The sequence below is a fragment of the Meles meles genome, chromosome 15 (genome assembly GCF_922984935.1).
Source record: "Meles meles chromosome 15, mMelMel3.1 paternal haplotype, whole genome shotgun sequence".
Classification (NCBI taxonomy): Eukaryota; Metazoa; Chordata; class Mammalia; order Carnivora; family Mustelidae; genus Meles; species Meles meles.
The window spans coordinates 30206648-30232130 of record NC_060080.1 but is presented as its reverse complement, the minus strand read 5'-3'; the positions used below and the strand labels follow the sequence as shown (position 1 = coordinate 30232130).

The 25483-nt window shown below is 42.0% G+C and overlaps 1 protein-coding gene across 5 annotated transcripts in view; it reads right to left on the bottom strand.

Moving 5' to 3' along the window:
* Positions 1-1148: 1148 nt before the first annotated feature.
* Positions 1149-25483, bottom strand: part of QPCT (glutaminyl-peptide cyclotransferase) — a 41380-nt gene continuing 17045 nt past the window's right edge. For 3 of the 5 annotated variants that reach the window (XM_045979947.1, XM_045979949.1, XM_045979948.1), the window contains 7 exons: positions 24452-24839; positions 15515-15661; positions 10732-11010; positions 5660-5836; positions 3618-3717; positions 2166-2282; positions 1149-1458 (listed from right to left, as the gene is read on the bottom strand). In XM_045979947.1, coding sequence (XP_045835903.1) covers positions 1313-1458; positions 2166-2282; positions 3618-3717; positions 5660-5836; positions 10732-11010; positions 15515-15661; positions 24452-24574 — 1089 coding nt within the window. In that variant the 5' untranslated portion in view covers positions 24575-24839 and the 3' untranslated portion in view covers positions 1149-1312. Of the gene's footprint in view, positions 1459-2165; positions 2283-3617; positions 3718-5659; positions 5837-10731; positions 11011-15514; positions 15662-23026; positions 23477-24451; positions 25273-25483 lie in introns of those variants that run through there. The other 2 variants (XM_045979950.1, XM_045979951.1) reach the window with 2 other exon arrangements.

The window sequence follows — 25483 nt, the reverse complement described above, 5'->3', positions numbered from 1 at the left end:
ATAACTAAAGAAAAAAATCTATGAATTCCTATGGGTTCCCAGCCCAAACAATTTTGCTTCCATGAATCTCTGGAAAGAGATACACTATATATAATTAACCAAATGTGAATACCATATAACTTAACTACACAAAGGAATTATCATAAACTACTGCATTGCTACTGGTTGCCTTAATAGTTACCTCTGGAGGCCACACTCAAAAGATGAAAAGTATTCATCTCCACCCAAGATCAGAACAGCAAATAAATAACTGATAATTATATAATTTAACAGGAAAAAAAAGGCTAGAATATTATAAATATTTTGTTTGATTATAATTCTGGGTTTTTTTAACCCTGCATTGAAAATACATGAGGAAAAGCTAAAGAGTGAATGGCGATCCTATTCCTATAATGAGATTATAGTTTTCTCCATAGTTTTTTGTGACTATATTATTTTTACAATCAAGATGTTACATTTGTAAGACTCTATCAAAATCAGACTAAAGGGGTGACTGTCAGGCCCAGCCAGTACAACGTTCAACTCTTGATCTCGGTGTTGTAAGTTCGAGCCCTGCTTTGGATGTAGAGATTACTTAAAAATAAAATCTTTTACTTTTTTTTTTAATACTTTATTTATTTACTGAGAAAGTGAGAGCAAGAGCAAGAGAGAAAGAGAGAGAAGCAGACTTGCTGTTGAGCAAGGAGCCCAACATGGGGCTCATTCCCGGGAGGCTGAGGTCATGACCTAAGCCAAAAGTGGGTGGTTAAGCGACTGAGCCACCCAGGTACCCCAAAAATAAAATTGTGACAAAATGAACTATAAATTATATAATTTTTCATTTATGTATAAAAAAGAAGTTTACATGGCATTTAATTCTGATAATTTTTGTGAAATAAACCCTACAAAGATTTCTCAAAGAAATGTGAAAGTCCTCAGACTACATCTGTTTCATATTATAAGTGAGAGACTCTCAAATATAAAAAAAAAATCATAAAACCAAGGCTATGCATTGCCATCGTATTTAAAGTGCTATTTGGAAGACCATGATACTGAATGTATGAATCTGATTTAGTTTCATAGTTTCATATCTGAAGATATTTATTTTCTGCTTTCCTAACACTTATTTTGTCTTTATCTCTAGATGAAAATTAATGAACAGTTTAGGACATGATGTAAATCTAGGATTTATTGATCACATATTCAAAGACACCTACAGAATGAATCTATAGGATGGGAGTTCCACATGGCATTTGTCTGGAATGAGATTCTTTTAAGTTGCCTTGACTTCTGAATGTGAAACGACACAATTACAATAAACTAAGACAGAATACTACAAGTGAAGATATTCTAACACAAAGACTTGTAGGATTTTGTTTAGATTGTCAATGGTTGCTTCATCCAAATTTTCTTCATTGTCATCCATGGTGTGCCAGACTTCAGGGAAAGGATATGGGATCAGATGCAAAACTGGAACACCTAATAAGAAAGAACCAACTTGTAATTAAGTGCTTGTTTTCAGTGAGTAAATTAGAAAGTATCATTCTTCAACCACAAGTCTGAGTGGGAGCAGGGGGAGAGGCAGGCAGAGGGAGAATCAGGTTTCCCACTGGGCAAGGAACACAATGTGGGACTCAAACCCTGGACCCTGAGATCATGACCTGAGCCAAAGGCAGACGCTTAATGGACTGAGGCACTCAGGCGTCCAAAAGAAACATAATTTGATTTACATTGTTAAAAGATAACTCTAGCTCTTATGTAAAGAATAGGGAAGCAACAGCAAAAGCTAGACACCAATTGGGAGTCTACTACAAGAGCCCTTGAGTTGGTTTAGATTTCCACCATTGACATCAAGGGTGTTGCTTCCCTGTTAATCAAAATACACCAGAGTTATGCAAAGTGTAAGAATATAATCTTAATCTATTAATGAGAAGGCAAGGTCAGTGGAATGTGAGCTTTTATGAATATTCTGGAATGAGGGTGGGGGCTTAAGGATTGGGAATGACTTCCAGGAAAAAATAGAAGTCGTGAGATGATTAGTGGATGATTTAATCTGTCAAGTAATTAAACATAATGGCTCCTCACCCTTCTAGATTGTTGCAAATACACAAAATACAATAAATATACAGTAAATAAAAAATGCATATGTACCCACACATGTACATCCACACATACACACACATTACCTCTTCTTAAAAATGGAATATGGTCATCCTGAATCACACCTCCATAACCATAATTCTGAAAATACCACCTCTCTGAAGAGTGATCCTTGAGCAAACCTAATTTGTGGAGTTCGTGTTCTGCAAATGACAATTAGACAGTAGATGATTATCAATTCTCTTACCTAAACAATCCATCCTCAGAATGCAGAAGGAATTTGAAATCTTGGCACATGTGACCATCACTTTTTAAACGATATGCAGCAGTGAGCCCAACTATTCCCCCGACAATAAGCATCAGGGCTGTACTTGAGTATGTACATTTTGGAGTAGTTCCGAGGAGAGAAGAACCAGCCATGGTTCTAGCTTTACAGGTGAGAACCTCCTTAGAGGTTGATACTAAGTAGGACAATGGAGAGGTGGAGAATGAGAAAACCACAGAAAAAGGGGGAGGGGGTAACAAAAGTTTGCTTGAGACTCAAGTAAAAAATTCTCTTATAATATTCTAGATTTGGATATTGGCAAATTCTGAACTCATTGCAAAACTATGAATTGAGATGCTAGAGTTTTTTCCTGCTGCTTAGAGAAAGAGAATTTTGTGTAGCTACTAAGGAATTCCCAGCCTGAAGTTCTTGCCTCAAAAGCAGGCCTCCTGGCCTGAATTTTTATGATTTATCATTAACGATCTGTCGCATTTTCATCTCCCCCTAATGCCAATTGGCTTTGTGTGTGTGTTTTGCGGGGTAGGGAGGAGTAGTGGAAGTATGAAGGAAAGAAGTTATTTCCCTTTTCCTTTACCAAGCCCCAAGTCTCTCTCTTGAGTCATAGATATTTTATTTCTTTGCCTGGCCTGGCTTGACCTGGTCCAGACTCATCTACTGTCATTTAACTGACATGACACTGTCCCTTAAATTACTTTTGAAGCATCTTGGCTTTCTCCTGCATTCCAATCTCTTAACTTCCTTAGAAAATCCTAGATTTAAAGGAAAATCCTGTCTAAATAAGGTAAGAAATGGAAGATGACAGAGATTAAAAAAATAATGAAAAATTAGAGAATGCTTTTTGGTATCATAAGGATCATAACAGTCATTATTAGCCAGCATGCTTTTCGAGTGGAGTTTTCTCTGAACATGCCTTCCATACACTGCAAACAGGACTCTGAGAAAATATTTTCAAACCATTGTTAGTGATATGCAAATATTAAATGTAGCATTGCATGTTTCCAGTTCCAAATGCAGTCTCATGTCGGGAAATAAAGTAGGCCTACTGAAAACAATAAATAGGAACAATAGACTAATCAGTAAAGCAAGAAAAAAAGCCGGGAAACTATATTATATTTACAAATAATATATTTAAATCATAAATTTTGAATTTTCTTTTTTCTTTTTTGTTGTTGTTATAAATGTTGAGTTTTAAAATGTGGTATTTGTCTGTAGGAAGGAACTAAGTTGACTCTTCAGTGACAGCGGTGCTTACCAATTGCTTCAAGTCTATCAAACCATCTGGCAGTTTTGGGGAAAAAATTGGGAAATGTTGGGTTGGGAGCTCCAATTAAATCCAGTAAGACCAATAAATCCTAAGAGAGAAAAAAGGATTATTTAATCCCTGTCACCAAAACGCATTTCATATTCATCAATAGAAAAAAACAATCAGTGAAAACTAACCTCATTTTAACAATTATGAATAATCCAGGGAGCTCTATAAATGGACAAAAGGCTTAATAACATTGTAAGCTGATTATTTTGAAGAACTTTTAAAAATCTTGCTTATGCAATGTGGACAAATGGCAAGGTGTAGAGTTTTGGGGGGTCACAGACACTAGGGGTAAATTAGAAAGAGGACATTTAGATAATATTTTATAGTTAAAAAAGAATACATTTACTTTTATTTTCAGATGGGATTCCAAGCCTCTCTTATAATCTATTCCATTCTAATTAGTCATGTTATCCTTAGTCTGTAAATGTTACAGCTCCCTATAGGAAAGCACTTGGGTAGTAATTATTTACTCCTCAAAGCAGCATATAGGAACAATTTCTGGACTACGAGCTCTGTGACCTACTACCTCTGGATCTCCATATCCTTTTCCATCAAACCAGAAGCTCAGACTTGCTGGGTTTTAAAGGCCCCTTCCTGTGACAAGTCTCCATAATTGCTCCAGTGTTCCTCATTCGAGCCATAAAACATAACCAGGCTTGAGGACTCCCTGAAGACTACCCCCCTCCCCCCGCTTTAAGAACTCCTGATTTATATAAATGAGATAACATGTGGGTAGATATGTAGCATAGATCCTGACACACAGTCAATAAATATCCGCAGAGTCCATGATTCTAAAGACATAATACCTATTAACTCATGAATGATGAGTAAATGTATTCACTGGGGGAAAATAAGTTTGTTTGAAATAAGACTATATTTACAAGGTTGGATCAGCTACTAAGAGTTTTTTTTCTGGGGATAAAACGGCCTTAACCATCACTATGGATTCCTATCTTTGGACCGATAAATCACTTTGTTCCTCCTCCTGATCAATCTGGTCTCTCCTCCTCCTCTGAATGCTTTTGAGCCACTTGGGCCAAAAGATTGGTTGAAGTGCCAGCCATATTCCCCGGCCCCATTATGAGCTTCCAATAGACAACAGGGTGGAGAGAAGGCCAGCATGACGTGTTAGAGCCACAGAGGACACTTAATGCAGCCACGCGGACTCACAGGGTGAAGGTCAATGGAAAGGGATGTGTGGAGGGGATTAGAAATGGGCTTTCAGTTCACAGGTAGGGTGAGGGCAGGGGTGGATGAGGGCACAGGGAAGAATGAAATCTTGAGGGTAGCATGAGGCTCCAAGCTGGGGTTAGGGAGGATGTAAGACTTCGTGAAGGTCAAATATGGGAAGATTAACAGACTAGGAAAGGAATTCAAAGGTGACGTGAGGGACTAAGGATGGGGTGTGGGCCCAGAAATGAGAATTAAAATGGAGTCATGGGTTGCACACATTACTTGATAATAAGAGCAGGGTTTTAAGGCAGCATCAAAAAGGTTTCCATCCCTATGGCAACAATATTAGACCAAAACACATCCGACACAATGTCACATACATGCTCGGACTCATTATAACACTTTGAGGCCACCAAGGAAATTCTTCACTCCCATCCCCTATACCATGTTTCATGGCACTCCAGTTCCCAAGACCCCAGCCTCCGGTTTATAAAGGTCTCAGAGAAGGCCTTCTATACAGAACTAGGGAATGTGCTCCCGTTGGGCTGGACTGAATCTGATGTTTCCTTAATCTGATTTTTTTTTTACATCATTTTAATTAAGCTCAGTCAAACATAACTTCTAACCCGGAATCATTCTTTTTAGCTCTGGGATTCCTCAAAAGCCCAATGCCTGCCAAGGAATGTTCTAGAATAAACACTCTGCTCCAAGAATGCCGTGGCATTTTTAGGTCTTTAATTGGCCTGAGCTTTGGCTTCCTTTGAGGCAGAGCCTGCAGCTGCGGCACCATGAGAATTCCCCAGACTAACCATGCCTTGCAGTTGGTTGGTGTCTTTCGCTCCAGGTGGGTGTGGAGTTGATACCATCTTGGGAGCTAAGTGCCGAGACCCATACAAGGAATCGCGAAAAGACCAATGAAGTAAAGCCTCTTCCCCATCAAAGAAAATCAGCTGCAGTGAGAGATCAGGCTTGGAGTCTGGAATATTCTGGTAAAAAGAAGAGTAAAAAAATAGCAAAAACACTGTGAGGATTTAAAAAAAACAGCATGGTTTCCTATTAACCTGGCAAAAAGACCACGAAGAAAAGGAAGATACCCAAAGCAAGTGAAAAATGCCAAAATGGATTTTGTACCACTTTGCCTCCAAAACCCGGCCCACTTCCCCCAGTCTTCACCCATGTACATTTCACTTTCCCCCTCTCCCTCTGAATACAGAAGTCTTGTACATTTTTCTTATTCCTTAGAGAAATTTGAAACTCTGAAACTGTCATGGTGGACCAAGTGACCCCCAGTTTCCCGCAGAAGGGTGTGCTGCCCCTGCCACCTGGAGAGCTTCCTCAGGTCTTCAGCTGCTAGTCCTTTTAGGGACTGCCTCAGCGGTGGGGGTGTCCTATATCCAATGACTGAGCTAAGCAGGTCCTGCAGGCTCTATAGGGCCATTCCACCTCCAGAGCTCCCCAGCGTTGGCTGAGCCTGTTGTTGAACCTGCATGATTGATATCTCCCTCTGCCTAATCCCATTTCTCTCCTCTCCCTGCTGCAGCTGTTAAACCAGGGCCACTCCCTCAGAAAGGACCTAAATGCTAAACTCCACGTCAGTGCGCATCCCAGGGAACGCAACTTGAAACAACTGCAAATCTCCCTGGCTTCCCACCTTATTTGAGTCTGTGATTTTTTTCACTGAGTCTAGGTTCAAGGATCTGCCTTGGGAATACAACAGGGACTCAAAGAATAATAATTACAGCCTCTCCTTTGAAGGAGGCTACATGTCAGTTGGGTTAGGACAGATAAAACAAATATGTGAGCAGGACAAAGTATGCCAAGGGTCACAGATGCAACAAAAACTTTTCTGGGACTTGGATAGAATGAGAGATCAAATCCTTGGGGTGTCAAGGAAGACATTATGAGTCAGTATTTGAGCAGAACTTGGAAGGGCTAGAAGGATTCTGATAAATTTTATACTTTTCACTGTCACATCTCACTTTTCAGATGAGTCCTTCTGGTACCCTACCCTCTGCAGTCCTTCAGCCCCACTGGAACCCCTGATCTACTGAATGATTCACCTGCTCACAGCCCTTCAACCCCATGAAGTCCTTCACTTCATATTCAGCTTAAATTCCACAATATTTCTAACCACTCCCTTGCATACAAGCTCAGCTCTCTGGCCTCTCTCTGCCTTGGCCAAACTCAAGAGACACCAACTCTCTGCCTATCTTGTGCCTGCAGGCAACCGAACCTGCCTGAAGAAAAGTATGCAACCATTCGCTCTCGCCACCAGTACTCCAGTACTGGAGATATGCTCCCATCGGACTGGACTGAATCTGAGATCTCCCTAATCTGTTATGGAGGTCACATCTCGTCTTATCTCTCTAAGGATCTCTAATTTCTAAGGCTATTTAAAACGGTGTCCCTTAAGTTATCTCCTGCTCCTTGTGCTTTATTTCCTTTGAATTCATTTTTCAATTCATATTGTTTTACTCCTTTTCTTTCATGCTGGAGACTGTCCTCAAATGTCTGGTTTTCCCTTGTGTCCATTCATATTAAAGAGTAAGGTACTAGGGGTGCCTGGGAGGCTCAGTTGGAGCATCTGACTCTCGATTCAGCTCAAGGTCATGATCTGAAGGCTGTGGGATTGAGCCCCATGTTAGGCTCCATGCTCACCGGGGAGTCTGCTTGAGATTTTCTCCCACTGCCCCTCTCCCCACCACTTTCTAAATATAAATAAATAAATCTTTTTTTTTTTTTTTTGACAGAGAGAAATCACAAGTAGGCAGAGAGGCAGGCAGAGAGAGAGGAGGAAGCAGGCTCCCCGCGGAGCAGAGAGCCTGATGTGGGGCTCGATCCCAGGACCCTGGGATCATGACCTGAGCCGAAGGCAGAGGCTTTAACCCACTGAGCCACCCAGGTGCCCCAAATAAATAAATCTTAAAAAAAAAAAGAAAGAATAAGTTTCTAAAACACTGATTAGAGACACAGATCGGTTGGCTTCACTGCAGGGCAATCTGGTGCGCAGTTGGCATTTTCACCTACATATCCCAAGGCTCCTTGGGCGGACTTATAAATGCTCCCCTCCCAGCCACACTTGTACCTCCCTCACTATCTCCACCAATCCCTGAGCCACTTCGGGATTTTGTCAGGGGACCACGGACTTCTCCATTTCCTCCATGCTCTGGGGAATATGACTTCTCTCTACTCAGATATGTCATTTGCCATTTCTCCATTTACCTTTGGTCCTCATATTGTGGTTCCCATTAACACATGTTCCCTAGTTTCTTCAAAGATGGAATTTTCCTGATTGTTTTAGGGTGATTTCCTAAGATGGAAAAAAATGTCTTTATCATCTGAAAACTAAGTTATCTTTGTATGCTAGTCATTGCCACAGTTTTAATATCCACTACTTAATTAGACCACAAGGATAATTTATTATACTTTGAGTCTTTCCATAGGTCCTGACAGTATTAAGCACAGGATATCTTTGTCTGTACAGTACATATGTATTTAGGGCTTAATAACTACTAAGTAATTAAACAGATTTTTCTCATCAACAAAAGGTAATACTAAAGGTAAAAAGTAAATACTTCTATGGAGACATCCTAAGTTTCCAGTTGTTTAAAGGGCCTTGACTATTTCCAAAGTCCTAGCTCCAAATCAAACAGCATAATAATGAATCACCAGAGCTAAATAAGATTGCCTGGAACCAGAAGCAAAAGCAGGTAGCTTTCATAATTTATAGGCTTAAATGTTCAGGTTCCTCACTGAAATTTCAACAGCTGAGTGACTCCAGTGGTCAGAGCAATGGTTTACTTTCTGTTCCATCATTACGGCAAGAGTAAACTGTGTGGAGTCCCATAAGGCAACTTGCCCTTTTTATTTCTTTTCAGGATTAGCGGGAAAATAACTGTGGCCCTCAATTTCTGGTAACTCAGTCTTGGAGCTGGGAAAATAGATTTAGCCTGATTTGTGAAGGTCTTTCAGTTCTTCATGGTACTATGATAAATGTCCAGTTGCCAGTATCAACATAGTAGGTGAATTATCTGCAGTCCATCCCCACCCAAGGCTGTGTCAGCTAATTCCTCAGTAATAAGATGTAAAAACCCACCCGAAACTCAGGGGCTTAAAGCAACACTCATGTGTCCTTCTGGGTCTATAGATCAGCTAGGGGACAACTGATCTAGGCCGGGTTTGGTTGGAGGAGGTCTGCCTCACCGTGCTGGCATTAAGTTTGGCTCTGCTCCACGTGTTTTATCCTCCCCCAGGGACCGATGGGCCAGCCAGGGCATGCCCTTATGGCAAGCCCCATTACACAAGCACATCTCCAGTCTCTGCTTGTGCCACATCTACTAGCATCCCATTGGCCAAGACAATTAAACAACCAAGTCCAGAGCCCCAGGAATGAGAACCTACAACCTGCTGCACTGGGAAGACAAAAGATGGGAATGTCTAACTGTAATCTTACCACTGGAGGATTGCACAGAGTTGGAGCAATAATCCAGTCTACTCTCCGGTCCTCTCCCACATCCCATTCCACTACCACCTACCCAATCCATGAAAGCTGAAGAACTTGAAACCACTCCTTAATACAAGTTTAAAGTATGACTGGAAAAATGAATCCGATACTCTTCACATTTCAATCAAAACTAGTCCTTTTTTTTAAATTGTCCATATCAGCGCTACTTCTATGACAAAGGATATTAAGAATGTGTGTGTATTTTTTAAATGGGGATGTCCAACCAACAACTCATTCAGCCATTTCTGTTTCTAGTCACTAAAAACAGGTATGAACTACATAGAAAAAGGCAAAGGAGCTCACCCAGAGAAAACACACCCACTAAACAGACTATGTCTTTCACTTAATGTCCTTATACTGGAATGCAAACATGAAAAATTAAACTTTTATATCAGCTTCTGAACTCTCTCACCCAATTGCTGGGGAAAGGTGCTCGTTAAAAGCAGAGCAGAAGATTGGACAAAGACATTATAGAAGGTTCAAGAAACAAAACAAAACAAAACAAAAAACAGTGAAAAGGATATGGAGAGGTTACAAACAATTCTTGCTTTCTTCAAGTTTAGCATATCCAGCAAAAATAGATTAAATATCTCTATTACTTCCATTACAAGATAAAACTTTTACTTCTTTACCCCCATTGTAGCAAAGGTTGGCCCCTTCATAAAGCTCTGAGGGGGAAGAAAAAAGTATTTGTTGCCTGTGAACCAAGTTTATTGTTTTGCTTTGTTGTGTTTACTTGGTTATGAGTGATATCTGAACAAAATGTCTTCATCGAGCTTAGCACTTTTTTCCAATATACCCTTAAGAACAGAGACTGAAATAACATCTGAGAGTCCCAGAAGTATTTTGAGCTGAGACCATAACAAAAGCTCTGCTATGCTACATAAAATTGAGCCGAGATTCACAGATAATAACAATAATGCATTTCTGCTCCATGCTTTTCATCTTGATACGTCTGAATTACCCACTCCCCGCAGCGCCCCCTCCCCCAACTCAAGAGCCACATCTCTCAGATTAGAAGGTTGTGATGTTTCATGGCGACATAAACAAGAACAAAAAAACATACTTCTCATATATAAGCCCATACCAGCCGTCGCCTGCTTCATTTTTTGCAAAGAAGTGTTGCATTTCATATAATAAGTATGCAAAATGAAACAATCAAGTACCAATGCATAAATTCACCATCGCGTATCATAGTGTGAGTTTCTAATTAATATTCATTTAAACTCACATCCTTTTGCAACAAATTAGTACAAAATGTTCAGAAAGTCTACATTTCTAAATGGCATTCTTACTCCCCCCCCAAGGATTCTAGAATTCACTCTGAGTTCCTCTAATGGGTTTTATCGCAAGAATCTACGAGACGGAAACAAATACCTCCAAGGAAAGGAGCTGCTTGTCCAAAGCACGGGCGAGTTCCAACATCATGGCGCATGGCACGGCTGAGTCGGTGGCTCCCACAAACACTCTGTTGTCCCAAGGGTGAAAATACTTGGAGTCGTAGTGACAGGCAAGGACCAAGTGTCGTTTAGCATTGGGATTGAGAGTACTGATGATATTTGAGAAAGACCGGTACCCATAGGGTGTCTGACTCAAAAAAGTGTCTACTTCCAAGACCCAGTCGGCTTGAAGTCTCTGAATTCTCTGCATGATGTGCTGATAAAAGAAAAACCAAAATTTCAGATCTGGACAGTTTCCATTGATTAACTTTGTGAATATACATTTTTTTAATGTTATTTGATGTCTTTCAAGTTAAAAGTGCAATACGAGATTATGGAATTAATAGCAGGGACGATTAAAGGAAAAGCTATCCCTCTCCCTCTCTCCTAATCGTTGCCCTGCAAAGCAATCCCAATCAATTGTCAGTATAACTAAGGTTGATAGTCTGATGTAATCCTTCCTTTTTTAAAAAAGATTTTATTTGTTTATCTAAGAGAAAGAGAGTGAGGAGGAGCAGAGAGGGAGAAGCAGGCTCCCCACTAAGCAGGGAGCCAGACGCTGGATCCCAGGACCCTGAGACCATGACCTGAGCCTAACACAGACACTTAACCAATTGAGCCACCCAGGCGCCCCATTAGTCTGATGTATATCCTTCCACACCATTCTTATTGTTTATATAACAAACACATAATTGGTGAAGAGGTACATGGCTTTATGGGACTAGAACCTACGTTGTACATTATTCTGCCCCTTACTGTTATCATTTAACGATGTAGCAGGGTCATTTCTACATGTCAGGAGACAGAGACTCAGTTCAGTACACATTAAAGTCCACTTTCAATATTTCTAGGAGTTTAAGAAGGAATTTCGAGAAGTCAGATATACCAAGGTCCTACAGGTCTCAACCCCCTACCCTCAGCTCTTTGAAGGCAAGAACAGCAAATGGTAGCTTTTTCGTCCCAAGAGCACAGCATGTGCTCCAAGTTCACCAAATACTTTAAAATGTCATAGACACTCATGAAAGATGCTGATGGTACAATGAAGTCCCATAGCAAGAGGATGGTTGGGGGTATTGGATGCCTTCTTTATCGATGTGGAGCCTTCTTTAAGAATCAGTCAGCAACTCGGAACCGTAAGGACATACCAAGTGGTTTCCCGTTTGCACCTAAGGTAGACTCAAACCCCGCTACCAAGGTAAAAATAAAAAGGAATCTATTTTCACATTTCTCCTGGTCACCTGGCAACTTATGAACAGCACAGTGACTGACAGATTGCAGATGGAAAAGAAACACTATTTCTGAGACTGGCAGAGTCTTCCTTAAGAGTCTAGGATGTGTGGTGTGAGGAGCTATGGTGAGCTCACGGCTGTTCCCTCTGTCCCTTCCTGCCTCCATTTTCCCCTCACCTCATCTTTCTCAGTAGCTTTCATTTGTTTTATTTTATGTTGAAATATTGTATATGTCTTTGTAAGTTTGCCTTAAAGAATGGCTTTAAAACATCAAATGGCAAACTAACCATTGCCAGAACTGGCCGTTTGTTCCACAATTAACATCCAGTAGGCATGGCCTTTGAGATGATAAACAAATAACTCATAACTGGAAAAGAATGGAAGGGTTTTGTCTTTTTTTGTTTGTTTGTTTGTTTTTGGGGGGGGTGGTGGCGGTTTTCCCCCTCAAGGAAATACAAGATTTTCTAGCCTAACCAACTCTTGTGTGGCCTGTCGTAACTATGTGACATGACACATAGGCAAAGGCTTTGGAAACACTGTAGCAGGAAGCTTCCAGGAAAATAACTAAACCAGAGAGAGGACAGGGATTCTCCATTCAGTCTTGCAAAAGCCAAATAAACAAACAGTCCCCAGCTTTCACTCCCTGCTTTCTTTAGTGTGGTGGACTTTGGCCATAACTGGATGTGTCTGCAGTCCCTTACCTTTTCCATTTCAAGATTATAAGTTCTTTTCTCAAGTATAAAAGGAAAATGTTTCTAACCTTTTTGAAACCATTGTTTGTATCTCATTTGCTTTGTTTTCATCCACAATTCTTTTTTTTTTTTAAGATTTTATTTAACCCACTGAGCCACCCAGATGCCCCTTCATCCGCAATTCTTAATACTGGACTTTGCTCACAATAGGCTATCACTAAATATGGGCTGATAATGGGGCGCCTGGGTGGCTCAGTGGGTTAAAGCCTCTGCCTTTGGCTCAGGTCATGATCTCAGGGTCCTGGGATTGAGACCCCATCAGGCTCTCTGCTGAGCAGAGAGCCTGCTTCCCCCTCTCTCTCTGCCTGCCTCTCTGCCTACTTGTGAGCTCTCTCTGTGTCAAATAAATTTAAAAAATAAATAAATCTTTGAATATGAGCTGATTATAACTAATACATTAGTCTCAGTGAGAATACATAAAATTGGATGATCTCAAACATTGGTAGTCTAAATAGAGAGAAATCACTGTGCACCTCAGATAAGCTTTCTACAGAATCTGAAAAGAAGTTATTCCCAGACTTTGATGGAAAAAATTTTTTCCACAAAGGGGTCATCTTAAAAAAAAAAAAAAAAGCATATAGTCCAGAACATCTGGTATCCAGATGATGAACTACTCCAAAACCACTAGCAGTCTGTATGCTTACAAAAATGAATTGGGATTTTAAATAGATGTCTGTTAGCTTGGTTCAGCAAAGGTCTCACACACAAACTTATTTCTCAACTCTTAAACAGGTTGTGGACATAATTTCTGATACCTTTTGTTGACACTAAAATCCACAAAGGCATCAGCAAATGTCCCCAAGAGTTGTCCCTGAAGCAACATTTTTTAATTCAGTATAAATATTTATTAATGATCTTAGCAACGAATTTCTTTATAAACAATCGAATTGGCTCCATCATCTAATTAGGTCACCAATATCCCTTGCTGCATTTTGACCTTCAGGCTTAATCTGCAAGTTCCCATCACAGTTCTCTAGAGTAGCCTCCCAAAATTACTGTTCTGTTCACTAGAATGCCCTAAGCAGGGAGTGCTTCCTGAAGCCAGGTAGCAAGAACTCGGGCCCACCAGGAGTGCAAAATGCAGTTTAAGATATAGATTGTATTTTGGATTATTCTTGATTTATTTTTTGGAATGGGGAAGGGAGAAAAAGAAAGATGAAGAGAGAGAAAGAGACGGATAGATAAAGACATAGAGAGATGCAGAAAGAGATAGACAAACATTGCGTTAGAGCCAAAAAGGATACAAGAAGTCAAGCACATTTGGGTCCAAATTCTGGTCTTCTCACTACTGTGTGTATGTCCCCAAACAAGTTGACTCAAATACCTAACTCATGCTTTTTCAATCTGTAGCACTAGGATAATAGTAGTACCCACAAGACAGCATTGTTGTGAGGACCGAATGAGAAAATCCATGCCAAAAACTCCATAAAGTGCTTGACAAAAAACAAACAAACAAACAAACAACAGTGTTCCATGAAAGTCAGCCATGATCATTAATATTCCTCTCTCTGCCTAAAGGTTAGAAAGAACGAAGGTGCCCTTTGGGTCTCCACTGTCTAATTCCTTAGAAGAAACAGGTGCTGTGTGGCTGGGAGACAAGAGCCTAATGGAGCAACAGACAATGGCTATCTGGGCTAGACTCGAGAGGCAGGAGCCATATACATGGCACAATGGATGAGCCCAACAGCTATGTTGCTGGGTCGTGCAGGTGTCACTCCAGCACAGAAGTGGAGTGCCAAGGTCTTTTGCCTTTAGAGTTAGGCAAGTGGAGTACTCTCAGAGGAGGGTTTGAGGGGCCAGTCTCTCCCCATTCTTTCTTGAGCTGCCCCTTGAAATGGGGCTATTCTGAAAAAAGCAGTCATTTAGAGGTGGAATATCAGATCACTTACGAAGACTGGCACTAAGAAGGCAGAATGAATGTGCCTAAGAAGGCACACTCAAGGTCTACCCCAGCTATGGTTTAATTTACCCTCTATAGCAGTGTCTCTCCAACTGCAATGGTAAAAACAGTGGATCTCGAAATCCATTTATGGGGTCATGACCAGCATTAAAAAAAACAAAATAAAACACAACAGCTAGTAAAATAGAATTAACGATATCAGAGTAAATTGTAGGTAACGTAACTAAGAAGAGTGCGGATTTCTTTCTTGAGACTTTGTGTCATTTAAATCTATTTTTACGTTTGTGTGTATAAAATGTAATTTTTAAAAATTTTTTTGGAATTTTTCTTTTTTAACCTGAGTCAGAGTTAGAAGTTTCAGAAGCACCACACTGGTGCAAGTAGCTTATCACTGATCTTGACTTTCCCTCCAAGGACAACACAATTTCCCATGAGAAATGGAGGCCTGATAGGACAGTAACTCACCCTTGGCCCAGAACGGTCAGGCAAGGACCACCTAGGGCTGTTGACCTTGGGGAGTGTAGGGTCCAAGAAAACATGTTTGGGAGCCTGGGGGATGTGTTATAGAAATGACCAGGAGTTGAATACTTAGGACACTCTCTCCTGCTCTACCCTGACAGGCATTGCAGACAGAAATTGATTTAGATGAACGTGTAACTCTCAACTTAGAACAGACATTCACTCCCTGTTGTTTGGTTGTCTGGGTTGCTTCCTTTGGTGAATAATAAGATGAGATGACAGATCTGAATATCAGACAACTCAGAACTTGGGACGTGGTAGTATCTCTCACATGAAAGGCAAGTGTTCAACAACCTTCAGGGGTATGGGCGGCAGCCTCACCTGGCGGACAGCATAGCTTCCAGGAGATCCCGGATATCGCTCTATCAGCAACGGTCGTAAGTCGTTTTCCCACATCTCAGAAATATTGGTGCCTTCTGCAACTTGTCGAAGAGACGATGAGTTCAAAATGGCTGGTTGGTGATCATACTGAGGATTGAATAACATTATTGAACTGGCTATCATTTCATAGAATGGTCACGATTTAATACAGAGACATTTGCAATAGAGAACTCTTTCCTTTGAACCTCAAACTAAAGAGATAGCTCTTACGTCATAAAGCAAATCAAACAACTCAACTCTAAAACTTGCCCCTCAGATGTTGAAAGTTACACTGTTTTGGAAGCTTATTTTAAAAACAAAGTGAATGCAGTGCATCGAACCTGAGAATTAATATTCAGCACTTCCTGTGCTACTTTTAATTATTTAGTACAAGTGCTTTATAAACCTAAGATTTAGGAGATCAGTTATTGATCTCCTATTCTTAAGAAAACCCAACATTTACAAAACTGGAGCCAACAGAACAATTATACGTTGTTAGCACAATGGTTTTATAAAAGGCAATGTGGCATTATAGAAGAAGTACTGTCTTGGAGTCAGAGAAGTTGGAGTCAAAGCTTCTGGATGTCGTTTATAGGTTGTATGACTTTGGGCAGGTCCCTTAACTCCTCATTTCCCTCAAAAAAACTAATAAAGGAATTTGAGTTACATCTTCACTGTCCAATATGGTAGCCATTAGCCACATACATAAGCTCTTGAAATATAGAATTTAAATTGAGATGGGCTTTAAGTGTAATATTCACATTAGATTTCAGACTTTGACTAATAAAAAATGAAAAGTATAAAAAAAGAAAAGTATGCCATTAATAAGTTTTATGGTGATTACATATTGAAATTTCATATATTGAGTTGCATAAAACATATTAAAATTAATTTCACATATAGCTTTTTCCTTTTTTAATGTAACTACTAGAAAACCTAACATTACATGCATACTTCTCATCATATATTTTTATGGGACAGCTCTAAACTAGATGGTCATTGAAATTCCTTTCAGCCAGAGTTTGATGATTCTATAACCCACTAAATGGTACACTCTTTATCTCCAGTTAAAGTTATTTTAAAATTCTATTAACATTACACTCTTAAGAGCATTTACCTATTAGCTGAATTAACCTTAACTTAAAGATCCCAATAAACATAAAAATCAAATTTCTGTTGTGGATATGACTTTATACATGTTGTATTTTCTTGTGATGAATCATTCATTCATTGCATGTTTATCAGCCACTCAGTGTTGAAAGGTGCTACTCTTCTCACAGGAAAGTGCGTGATTGATTAGCTGCTTTCTTCCCGAAGGGGAATGATGAAGGTAAAGTAAGGATAGTAACTTCTTTGGAATGCAAAACAGAAGCTGGAGGAGCCTTGTCTCCTCACAGCTTTTCCCAGCACCAATGTTCTTTGACTGTATCTCAGTAATCACAGAGCTATTTTCACTCCATGTGGCTAGTGACAAACTGTGGAATTAAAGAATGCTCATTGCCAAAAGACTTACATTCATCTACACTTTGCTGTGCCTCAACGTTACTCTCTGGGGTGATTATGCAAAGAGCATGGGCTCTGGATTCAGACACACTCTCAACTCAGCCCCCCATCACTCCCTAGCTGTAACTCTGGAGGATTGATTAACCTCATTAAGGCTCAGTTTCCTCATCTGTAAAATGAAGGCATTAATACCTACTTCTTAGAGTAATTATAATTAAGTGAGCTAATATATGTAAGCATCATGATAAACATTCAACAAGTTGTCCTTCTGTTACCTTCTATCAAACACAAAAGAGGTATAGAATTTAGAGCTGGAAAGACGACTTAGAGATGATCTAGTCCAACCTCTTGGACTATGTCACTGGAAACTGAGGTTTCATAGAGACCAGATGATTATCCCAAGGTTGTAGGAGAGCTCCAGGTAAATCCATGAAAACATATGGGTTCCATGGATTCCCAGTCCCATGCCCTTCTGCTCTGCCTCCTTGCCTCGTTACCCTGGAGGTAATCCCAATTGTGCCTGAACCTCTTTTTTTTTTTTTTTTTAAGATTTTATTTATTCATTTGAGAGAGAGAGAATGAGATAGAGAGAGAGAGAAAGCATGAGAGGGGAGAGATCAGAGGGAGAAGCAGACGCCCAGCTGAGCAGGGAGCCCCACGCAGGACTCGATTCTGCAACTCCAGGACCATGACCTGAGCTGAAGGAGTTTCCTAACCAAATGAGCCATCCAGACTCCCTGTGCCTAAACCAGTTAAGGTTTGTCTCTGTTTACTGATATATATTTTAAAATATATTTCCTGCATAAATTTGTCACTGCAGCCTTTAAATTCCTTACTACTTTCAGGTTAGGTTCTCAGTCCTAAAAGTTAGCCCTCAGACAGCACTTTGAGAAGAAAGCTGACTCTAACAGACAAAACAACAGAAATGTGAAAAGGACAAAGAAGGAACTGGAGGCAAGAAGTGGGATGACGTCTATGGTTAATTACTACTTAAGCAGGCCGACGGGAGCCTGTCTGGTCTCTCCTACCGTCTCACCACCCCCAGACAGGGCCACTCGCCCAAGCACACCGTGCTTCAGTCTCCCTGGCCTCCTTACAGCTCCCAAAGCAGTGGGAGACTCTGCCTTGTCACAGCGTTTGCACCTGCAGTGACTTCCAGCTTTAAGGCCTTTTCCTCCCTCTTCACCTGACTCTTCTGCTTACTCAGGTTATGACTTGGAGATCACTTTCCTGTGTGTTGACTTTGTTTAACATCTGATTTCATACCCGCTCTGCGAGAGCAACGACTGTCTTTATATCCTAGTCCCTCCTGCAGCCGCACGGTGCCCCGGGCGTGCTGAGTACTCATTCACTACTGGGTGTGGTCATCAAATAAGGAATTGACAGAACTGTCTCTCTGAAATTGTCTTCACTAAGCCTGTGTCTACATAATAATAAAGTAAAATGAGCATTAAAAATATCCAATCAGTTAAATGTACAAGCAATTATGAGGAGAGGAGAAACGAGAAGCTACCAGCTGCAAAGTGCTAGAGAGGGCTGTGATTTTAGTGTCGTTGCTCTCTTTTAATTTCTCATCTCAATTCCCATGATGCCTTAGGGTTGGTTTGGCCCAGGGCAGTCTCTGTGACAACCGAGACCTTTTGTGTCAGGAAGGCTGTCTGACCAGTGACTCCTTTCCTGTGTGGCATCCATTTCTCTCCCAGAGCCTACCTGGTTACTGTGGACGAGGTCCTTCACTGAGTGTCCACAGTGGGAGTAAATCAAGCTCATGTTTAACAGTTTGGTTTTTTTTTAAGATTTTATTTACTTATTTGACAGACAAGGAAGCAGAGAGGCAGGTAGAGACAGAGGAGGAAGCAGGCTCCCCACTGAACGGAGAGCCCGATGCGGGGCTCAATCCCAGGACCCTGGGATCATGACCTGAGCTGAAGGCAGAGGCTTTAACCCACTGAGCCACCCAGGCGCCCCTCAAGCTCAGGTTTAAAAGGGCATGGAAGAGTTCTGAAGAGATTTAAGAAAAAACAGGAACAATAAATAACCCTCCAGCACTGCTAGCTGAAACAGATACCACAGATGAAATATAGTTGAGAAATAGCACCAAAAAATGCTCGATGGATGAATGAAGGGAAAGTGCAACAGACAGGCCCATTGATTGATGCTCCTCAAAACCCAGAGTGGAATGAGTTGTTCCTCAATCTCCTGGCTCAACCATCTAATTAACATGCTTCTGTAAAGAACCCTCCTCTCTCTGCCTCCCTGGAAGGAAAGAGGCTGGAGAAACCATGCAAATAAAACTTCCCAGTCAGTGAAGGACAGAAAAGGGGGAAACGACCACACTCCGTTAATTACTGAAGCCTTCCTGGTCATTAAAGCATTGCACATTGGACTCTTCCAACCAAAATGGTGCCCATTCAGCTTTCAAGGAGCCTCACTCTCAGAACCCAATAAATACAAAAATCTATGTGGAGACAAGAGGAAAGAGTGAGAGGAGAAACCTGGAAAGAAAGTGTGGGCTGGATATGAGGAAAGTAACCGAGGCAAAAACAGTGTTGAGCCCAGAGTTAAATGCAAAACCCGAGTTAGTCCAGTCCTAGTCAGTTAAAAGGCACGTAGACAAGGTTCTTTGGTACAGGCATTCTCAGAGGAATGAGTCTCTATTACAGCCCCTGCCTTGTCTTTTCAGCCAGGCAGAAAGGACAATAAGTCTGCTTTGGGTGACAAGAATCTTGCAGCTAAAAAAGTGTGAACCAGATATCCTGAAACATCTCCTCTGGGCTAATCACCTGGTGCCAGGCCAACGAGGGTTTTAATTACATAATTTGTAGAGTTGGCCCCACTTGCAGGGGGATTTGAGGTTCCAAGCCATTGAGTTAAAGGGAGAGCATTACAGAAGCCCAGTGATTTCAACTCCAGTTCTCATCCCATATGAGTGTCTCCCAGACAGTACTCAGATTAACTCCCATGTCTACAGGTAGATTCAACCCAGCCAACATTTACAGAAATCCTTCCAATGCGTTCAATGCCTCCGACATGACAAATGCAGTTGTGGGAAAGTTGAGAACTGAATAAGATAAAGTTCTGCCTTCTTTCAATGCAAGGAGTCCTCTGCCTAAAAGAAAAGCAATGTTGGCTTTGAACCGACAATTCAGAGTCAAATCCCAGGTCCCCGACTTCCTAGCTGTGACTAGGAAAGGCTTAATGATCTGTAAGGATGTCATAGCACTTAACTTGCCAGGTGGTAGAAGCTCAACAAGGGTACATTTTCTCTTTCTCCCCCTACCAATACACAGCCTACCACTGACCTCCCTGTGCCTCCATTGGAGTCTCCATTGTTGTTTCCCTAAGAATCATGGTGGGTAAAGGGATGAATGGTTAAGGACTTTTTTTTTTTTTTTAAAGATTTTATTTATTTATTTGAGAGACAGAGATCACAAGTAGGCAGAGAGGCAGGCAGAGAGAGAGGGGGAAGCAGGCTCCCTGCTGAGCAGAGAGCCTGATGCAGAGCTCAATCCCAGGATCCTGAGATCATGACCTGAGCCGAAGGCAGAGGCTTTAATCCACTGAGCCACCCAGGTGCCCCTGGTTAAGGACTTTTATAACCATGGAAGAGGGGAAACCTAAAAACTTTCAGAATTGAAAGCAGAACAATGTGAAGTGCTGAAGACAGCAGTAACAGCATGCCAGAGATGATCCCAGAGAAGGACCCTAGGGGAGGCCAATCTTCCCGTATATGGTTCCTCTGTTCAAAAAAATCTGCCCCTCCACATCCAATATGACTTGAAATGTTCACCTTTATTATAATAAAGGAAAATTCTACTAATTAAAATACATTGGTTCCCAACTTTATTTTTTTATTTTTTTTTATTTTTTTTATATTTTATTTATTTGACAGAGAGAAATCACAACTAGGCAGAGAGGCAGGCAGAGAGAGAGGAGGAAGCAGGCTCCCTGCGGAGCAGAGAGCCCGATGTGGGGCTCGATCCCAGGACCCTGGGATCATGACCTGAGCCGAAGGCAGAGGCTTTAACCCACTGAGCCACCCAGGCGCCCCAGTTCCCAACTTTATGAGAGAGCAAGTTTGGAAACAAGCTAAATATCCAACAATAAAAGGAGAATAAAATTACAGAATATGAATGATTTTGCAATCATCAAGTGATGCTTTCAATGAATTTTATTGGCTCGTGGAAATACAATATGCTTTTAAGTGACATAGTAAAATATAAAACCATATATGCAGCATAATCTCTAGTATGAAATAAGTATTCTTGTGTGTTATTTTACACTTGATCTTAGCCAAAAGGCCGAGAAGCGATCTTGTGTGTTATTTTAAAAATAAACAATTAGTCTTCATCGAGCATTTATTATAGGGCAGCATGGTGCTAAGTGCTTTAAATGGATAGCTCAATTCTCATAAAAACCTACAAGATTGTCATAATTATCCATTTCTATAAATAAAAACACGCATCATATATACACATGTCTATGCATGTGCATATAAATGTGATATATACATGTACAGAAAGAAAGAGGGAGGGAGAGAGAGAGACTAAGAATAAAAATACCAAAATGGTTAACAGCAATTCTCTCTGAATGTGGGATTATGGGTGACAATAGTTTTCTTTTACTTTTCTGTATTTTCTGTATTTTCCATATTTTCTAAAATATGCGTATTAACTTTATAATTGAGAGATTTCAATAGAAGCCATACTTTTAAACGAATAGCTTCCTTTTAAAAGGAAAATGCAAACTCCACAACAGTCACCATCCTTTCACACCTAAGAGAGGACTAAGGAGATTCCTTTTAATAGCAAGTTGACGAGGTTGTACCAAAGGAATGCATCTGTACCAAAGAAACAGGGTTGGGGATCAAGGATGGGACAGGATTCCAGAGAAGTAGTTTGGGAATACACTCAACCCCCAGAATAATAACCTGTAAGCTCCAAGAGGGAGATCAGGAAAGGGGGGGAAACAGGAGAGAAGGTTCCCGATACAAATGATCTACTTTGGAATTCTATTTAGGGTCCACTCTAACCTGGAAAAAGGGAAATAAGCTCTTCCTCTGGCCCCCCAACCCTCCCATCTGCCCCACCCTCCTTCACTACCTGGACACTGCCCTACCTACCTCATCAGCCAGGACTCATTTACCTTGGAGAAGAGAGTGGAAGAAGAGAGAGGACAGTTCACTGTCCACAGGCTCTTCAGTTCACTGGTATAGGAGTGGTCAGGTGACCTCACCTCTAAATTGGGGATGAATCTCTCCTCTCCCCACGGGCACTGTGAGGTTCAAGTGAGATGCTTATATATAAGCGTCCTGGCGCCCAGATGCCAATACCTCTAAATATATACCTATAGGCCCACCTGAGAATCCAACCATTTATACTTCTATGGGAAAATGTCTGTAGGTTTCCAATAACTCAACCATCAGGTAGTTTTTACGTACAAGATTCCACTGAAAGAGACAATCTTTATCTTAAAACAAAAAGGATTTTGGAATCATTGTTTTCTTTACTAAATCTCACCTTTTGGCAGACCTCAACAATTAAGATAGTTACATGCGATATATAGCAGGAAGGCTTGTATTTTAGTATAGAACAATTCATTTCCCAGACTGCAAACTGTACTGGCCACCTGTAGGACTTTATGTAAGCCTACAGAATAAGGGAGGAGGGGACCAGAAATTGGCAATTGTCATGGCTGATTTTGCCATTTGCTTCATTTGCTTACCACATTTCAAAGCATCCAGTTTCCTAGTAGAACAATGATTAGAGAAGCTTCTTAAAATAAATATAAAAGGGATTCATGCTTTAAAATACTTTTCTCGGGGCACATGGGTGGCTCAGTGGGTTAAAGCCTCTGCCTTCAGCTCAAGTCATAGTTTCAGGATCAGGGTCCTGGGATCAGGGCCCACATCGGGCTCTCTGCTCAGCAGGGAGTCTGCTTCCTCTTGTCTCTCTACCTGCCTCTCTGCCTACTTGTGATCTCTGTCAAAATAAATAAATAAAATAAAATAAAAATATTTTTCTCAAAGTTAAATTCTCATTAGTTCAAGACGTGTCCAGAATTCGAAACTTTCTCCCACCTACAAACACATCTTGCCTACAATTGATTCCTAAGAACAGCTCAAACAGTTCCCGTATCATTTATTCACCCGTTTAGATGAATCAGAAAGACACATTTGGTGTGGCTCCATATTCTGGTTATTAATGCCGCCTTCCCAGTTTCTGACCAGGAAGGTACGCAGGGTGAATGAAGAAGCAAAGGATTTAAGTATGGGACTCCATGTTCCTTAACGGACTCCTACTGAACACCCATGGAAAGTTTTTCTTCTGATGCAGTAACTCTTGAGCTGTCTTCCCACATCCTCTCCAGGGTCCCTGTGGCTGATGGTCTCCACGAGTAAGTGGGCGTACGTTGTGGCGTCTAAATGGTGAAGCAAGGAAACATAACACAGAGAACTGAAGCAGGCTATTCATACACACATGCGTGTGGCTGCGTGCGAGTCTGCATGTGACCCAGAGGGAGTCTCTGCATTCGCCAGTGTGCCCTGTTTTCCCACCTTGTGACGAAATACAAGCACACCGTCAGCATTTAAAAGATCTGTTCCACAACATTGTCAAAGTTTATAACCCTTTACTGCTTTTCTTACTATTTTTTTAAAGCATACCATTTTACTCCAATACCATCAACGTATGCATAATTCCCTAGCACTGCTACGATTTCAAAACTGTTAACAAGAAATAACTTTGAACCTATTTATTTCACACAGAGGAAATTGCATCCTAAGTTCCTTATGTGAATTTCCACCTACCACTAGATACACAGCTCTGACAACTGCATTTATTCAATGCTAAGAAAAAACAAATATTTTAAAGTGAAGCCGGTCTCCACTTAGAGCTGCTGCGCTTAAAAACCTGAAACAAATGGGAACACACATCTGTCCAGAGACTGCATGGAAACTCCAACGTCCCAAGGGCGTCCGCTGATGCAGAAGTGGGGGAAGCGGTGGGCACACCCCCCGGGGCGCGCGGCGACCGCGGGCCTCCGGGGTGCCGAGTGGGTGGCGGCGCTGCGAAGCGCCCTCACCTCCCAGCTCGGCCGCCGCCGGCTCGACACATTTCCTGTGCCTATCGGTCCCCGCATCAGACCGCAGCCGAGGGGAGGCTGGTGACATCACTCTGCTCCCGTGGCGTCTCCAAAGCAGCCCCGGGGCCAGTGAGGCACCCCGACGAGAACGCAGAGCCCCGATTCTTCCGGGTGCCCTTTGCGGGCACCGCTGCCCGGGCGGACGCCGGCGGCTCTACCCGCCTCCCACCCTGCCAAGGTGGGTCTCCCGGCCCCGGGTGCCCGCACGGCGCACCAGCCCCCAGGTACGATCACGCAGCGGCAGCCGCTCACCTTCTCCTGGATCCAGTCCACCGAGCCTCGGTATCTGACCCCCCGGGCCGCCAGGGGCAGAGCGGCCACCAACAGCAGCAGGTGGAGGGTGTCCATGGCCCGCCGGTCCCCGCCGCCTGCCATCTCCGAGGCTGTCTGGGCGAAGGCTCCCCTGGCCGCCGGCGGTCACGAGCCCGGGAACGCGCGTCCTTCGCCGTCCCCCTTCTCCACCCTTGGGTCGACTGCGCCCGCCTCCCCATCGCCTCCGGGTCCCCTCCCCACTGCGCTGCGCAGGCCGGGGACGCAGCTCTCCTCCCCCCACCCCCGACCTTCTTAACCCCGGGGGCTGGGCAGTCCTGGGAGGCAGAAGATTCTGAACCGAGGGAACGAAGCCGGCCACTTCCTTGCCCTGGAGAAGAAGAACGGGAGGAACAGACAGGGAAGAGGCATTTTTATGATCTCCAGGGCCGGCCGTGTCATGGGAATAGAAAGAGGAGAGGGGGTCCATCAGATGACCCGTGTGGTTATGAAGTGTTTTCCCACATCTCTTCAGGGAGGGATAGACAGGGAATCGACATTTACTGAATACTTCTATACCAGGCACTGTCCTAGTGGCCTGGCTCTTCCGATGTCCTTTCTGTAATCTTTGTAACCAAGGGAGATAGGAATTAACCCCCCTTGACAGATGAGGAAACTGAGACTCCCCCTGCACAAAGCCTGAACTAGAAAACCTCAAAGTATTTCCTTTGTAACAACCCATCATATCTTGTCTTTTTCTCACAAAAAGTTGCCTTGTCTTGTAGGCAACACACTCCCCAACTGAGAGGGATGGTTGAAGTAATTATCTGAAATAAACGAGATGGAAAATGTTCACAGTAGCTCTTTAGGTAGTCCTCTTCTCCAGTGCAATTTCCTTTCCTTTCCCAAAAGAAAACCTTAATACAATTGTATTTACTTAGTAACATCAAAGATCGCTGTTATCAAAATAATCTTAGAAAAAATAAAACAGTGTCTCAATTTCGTCTGCAGCTATATGGTCTAAGCTGTCAGGAC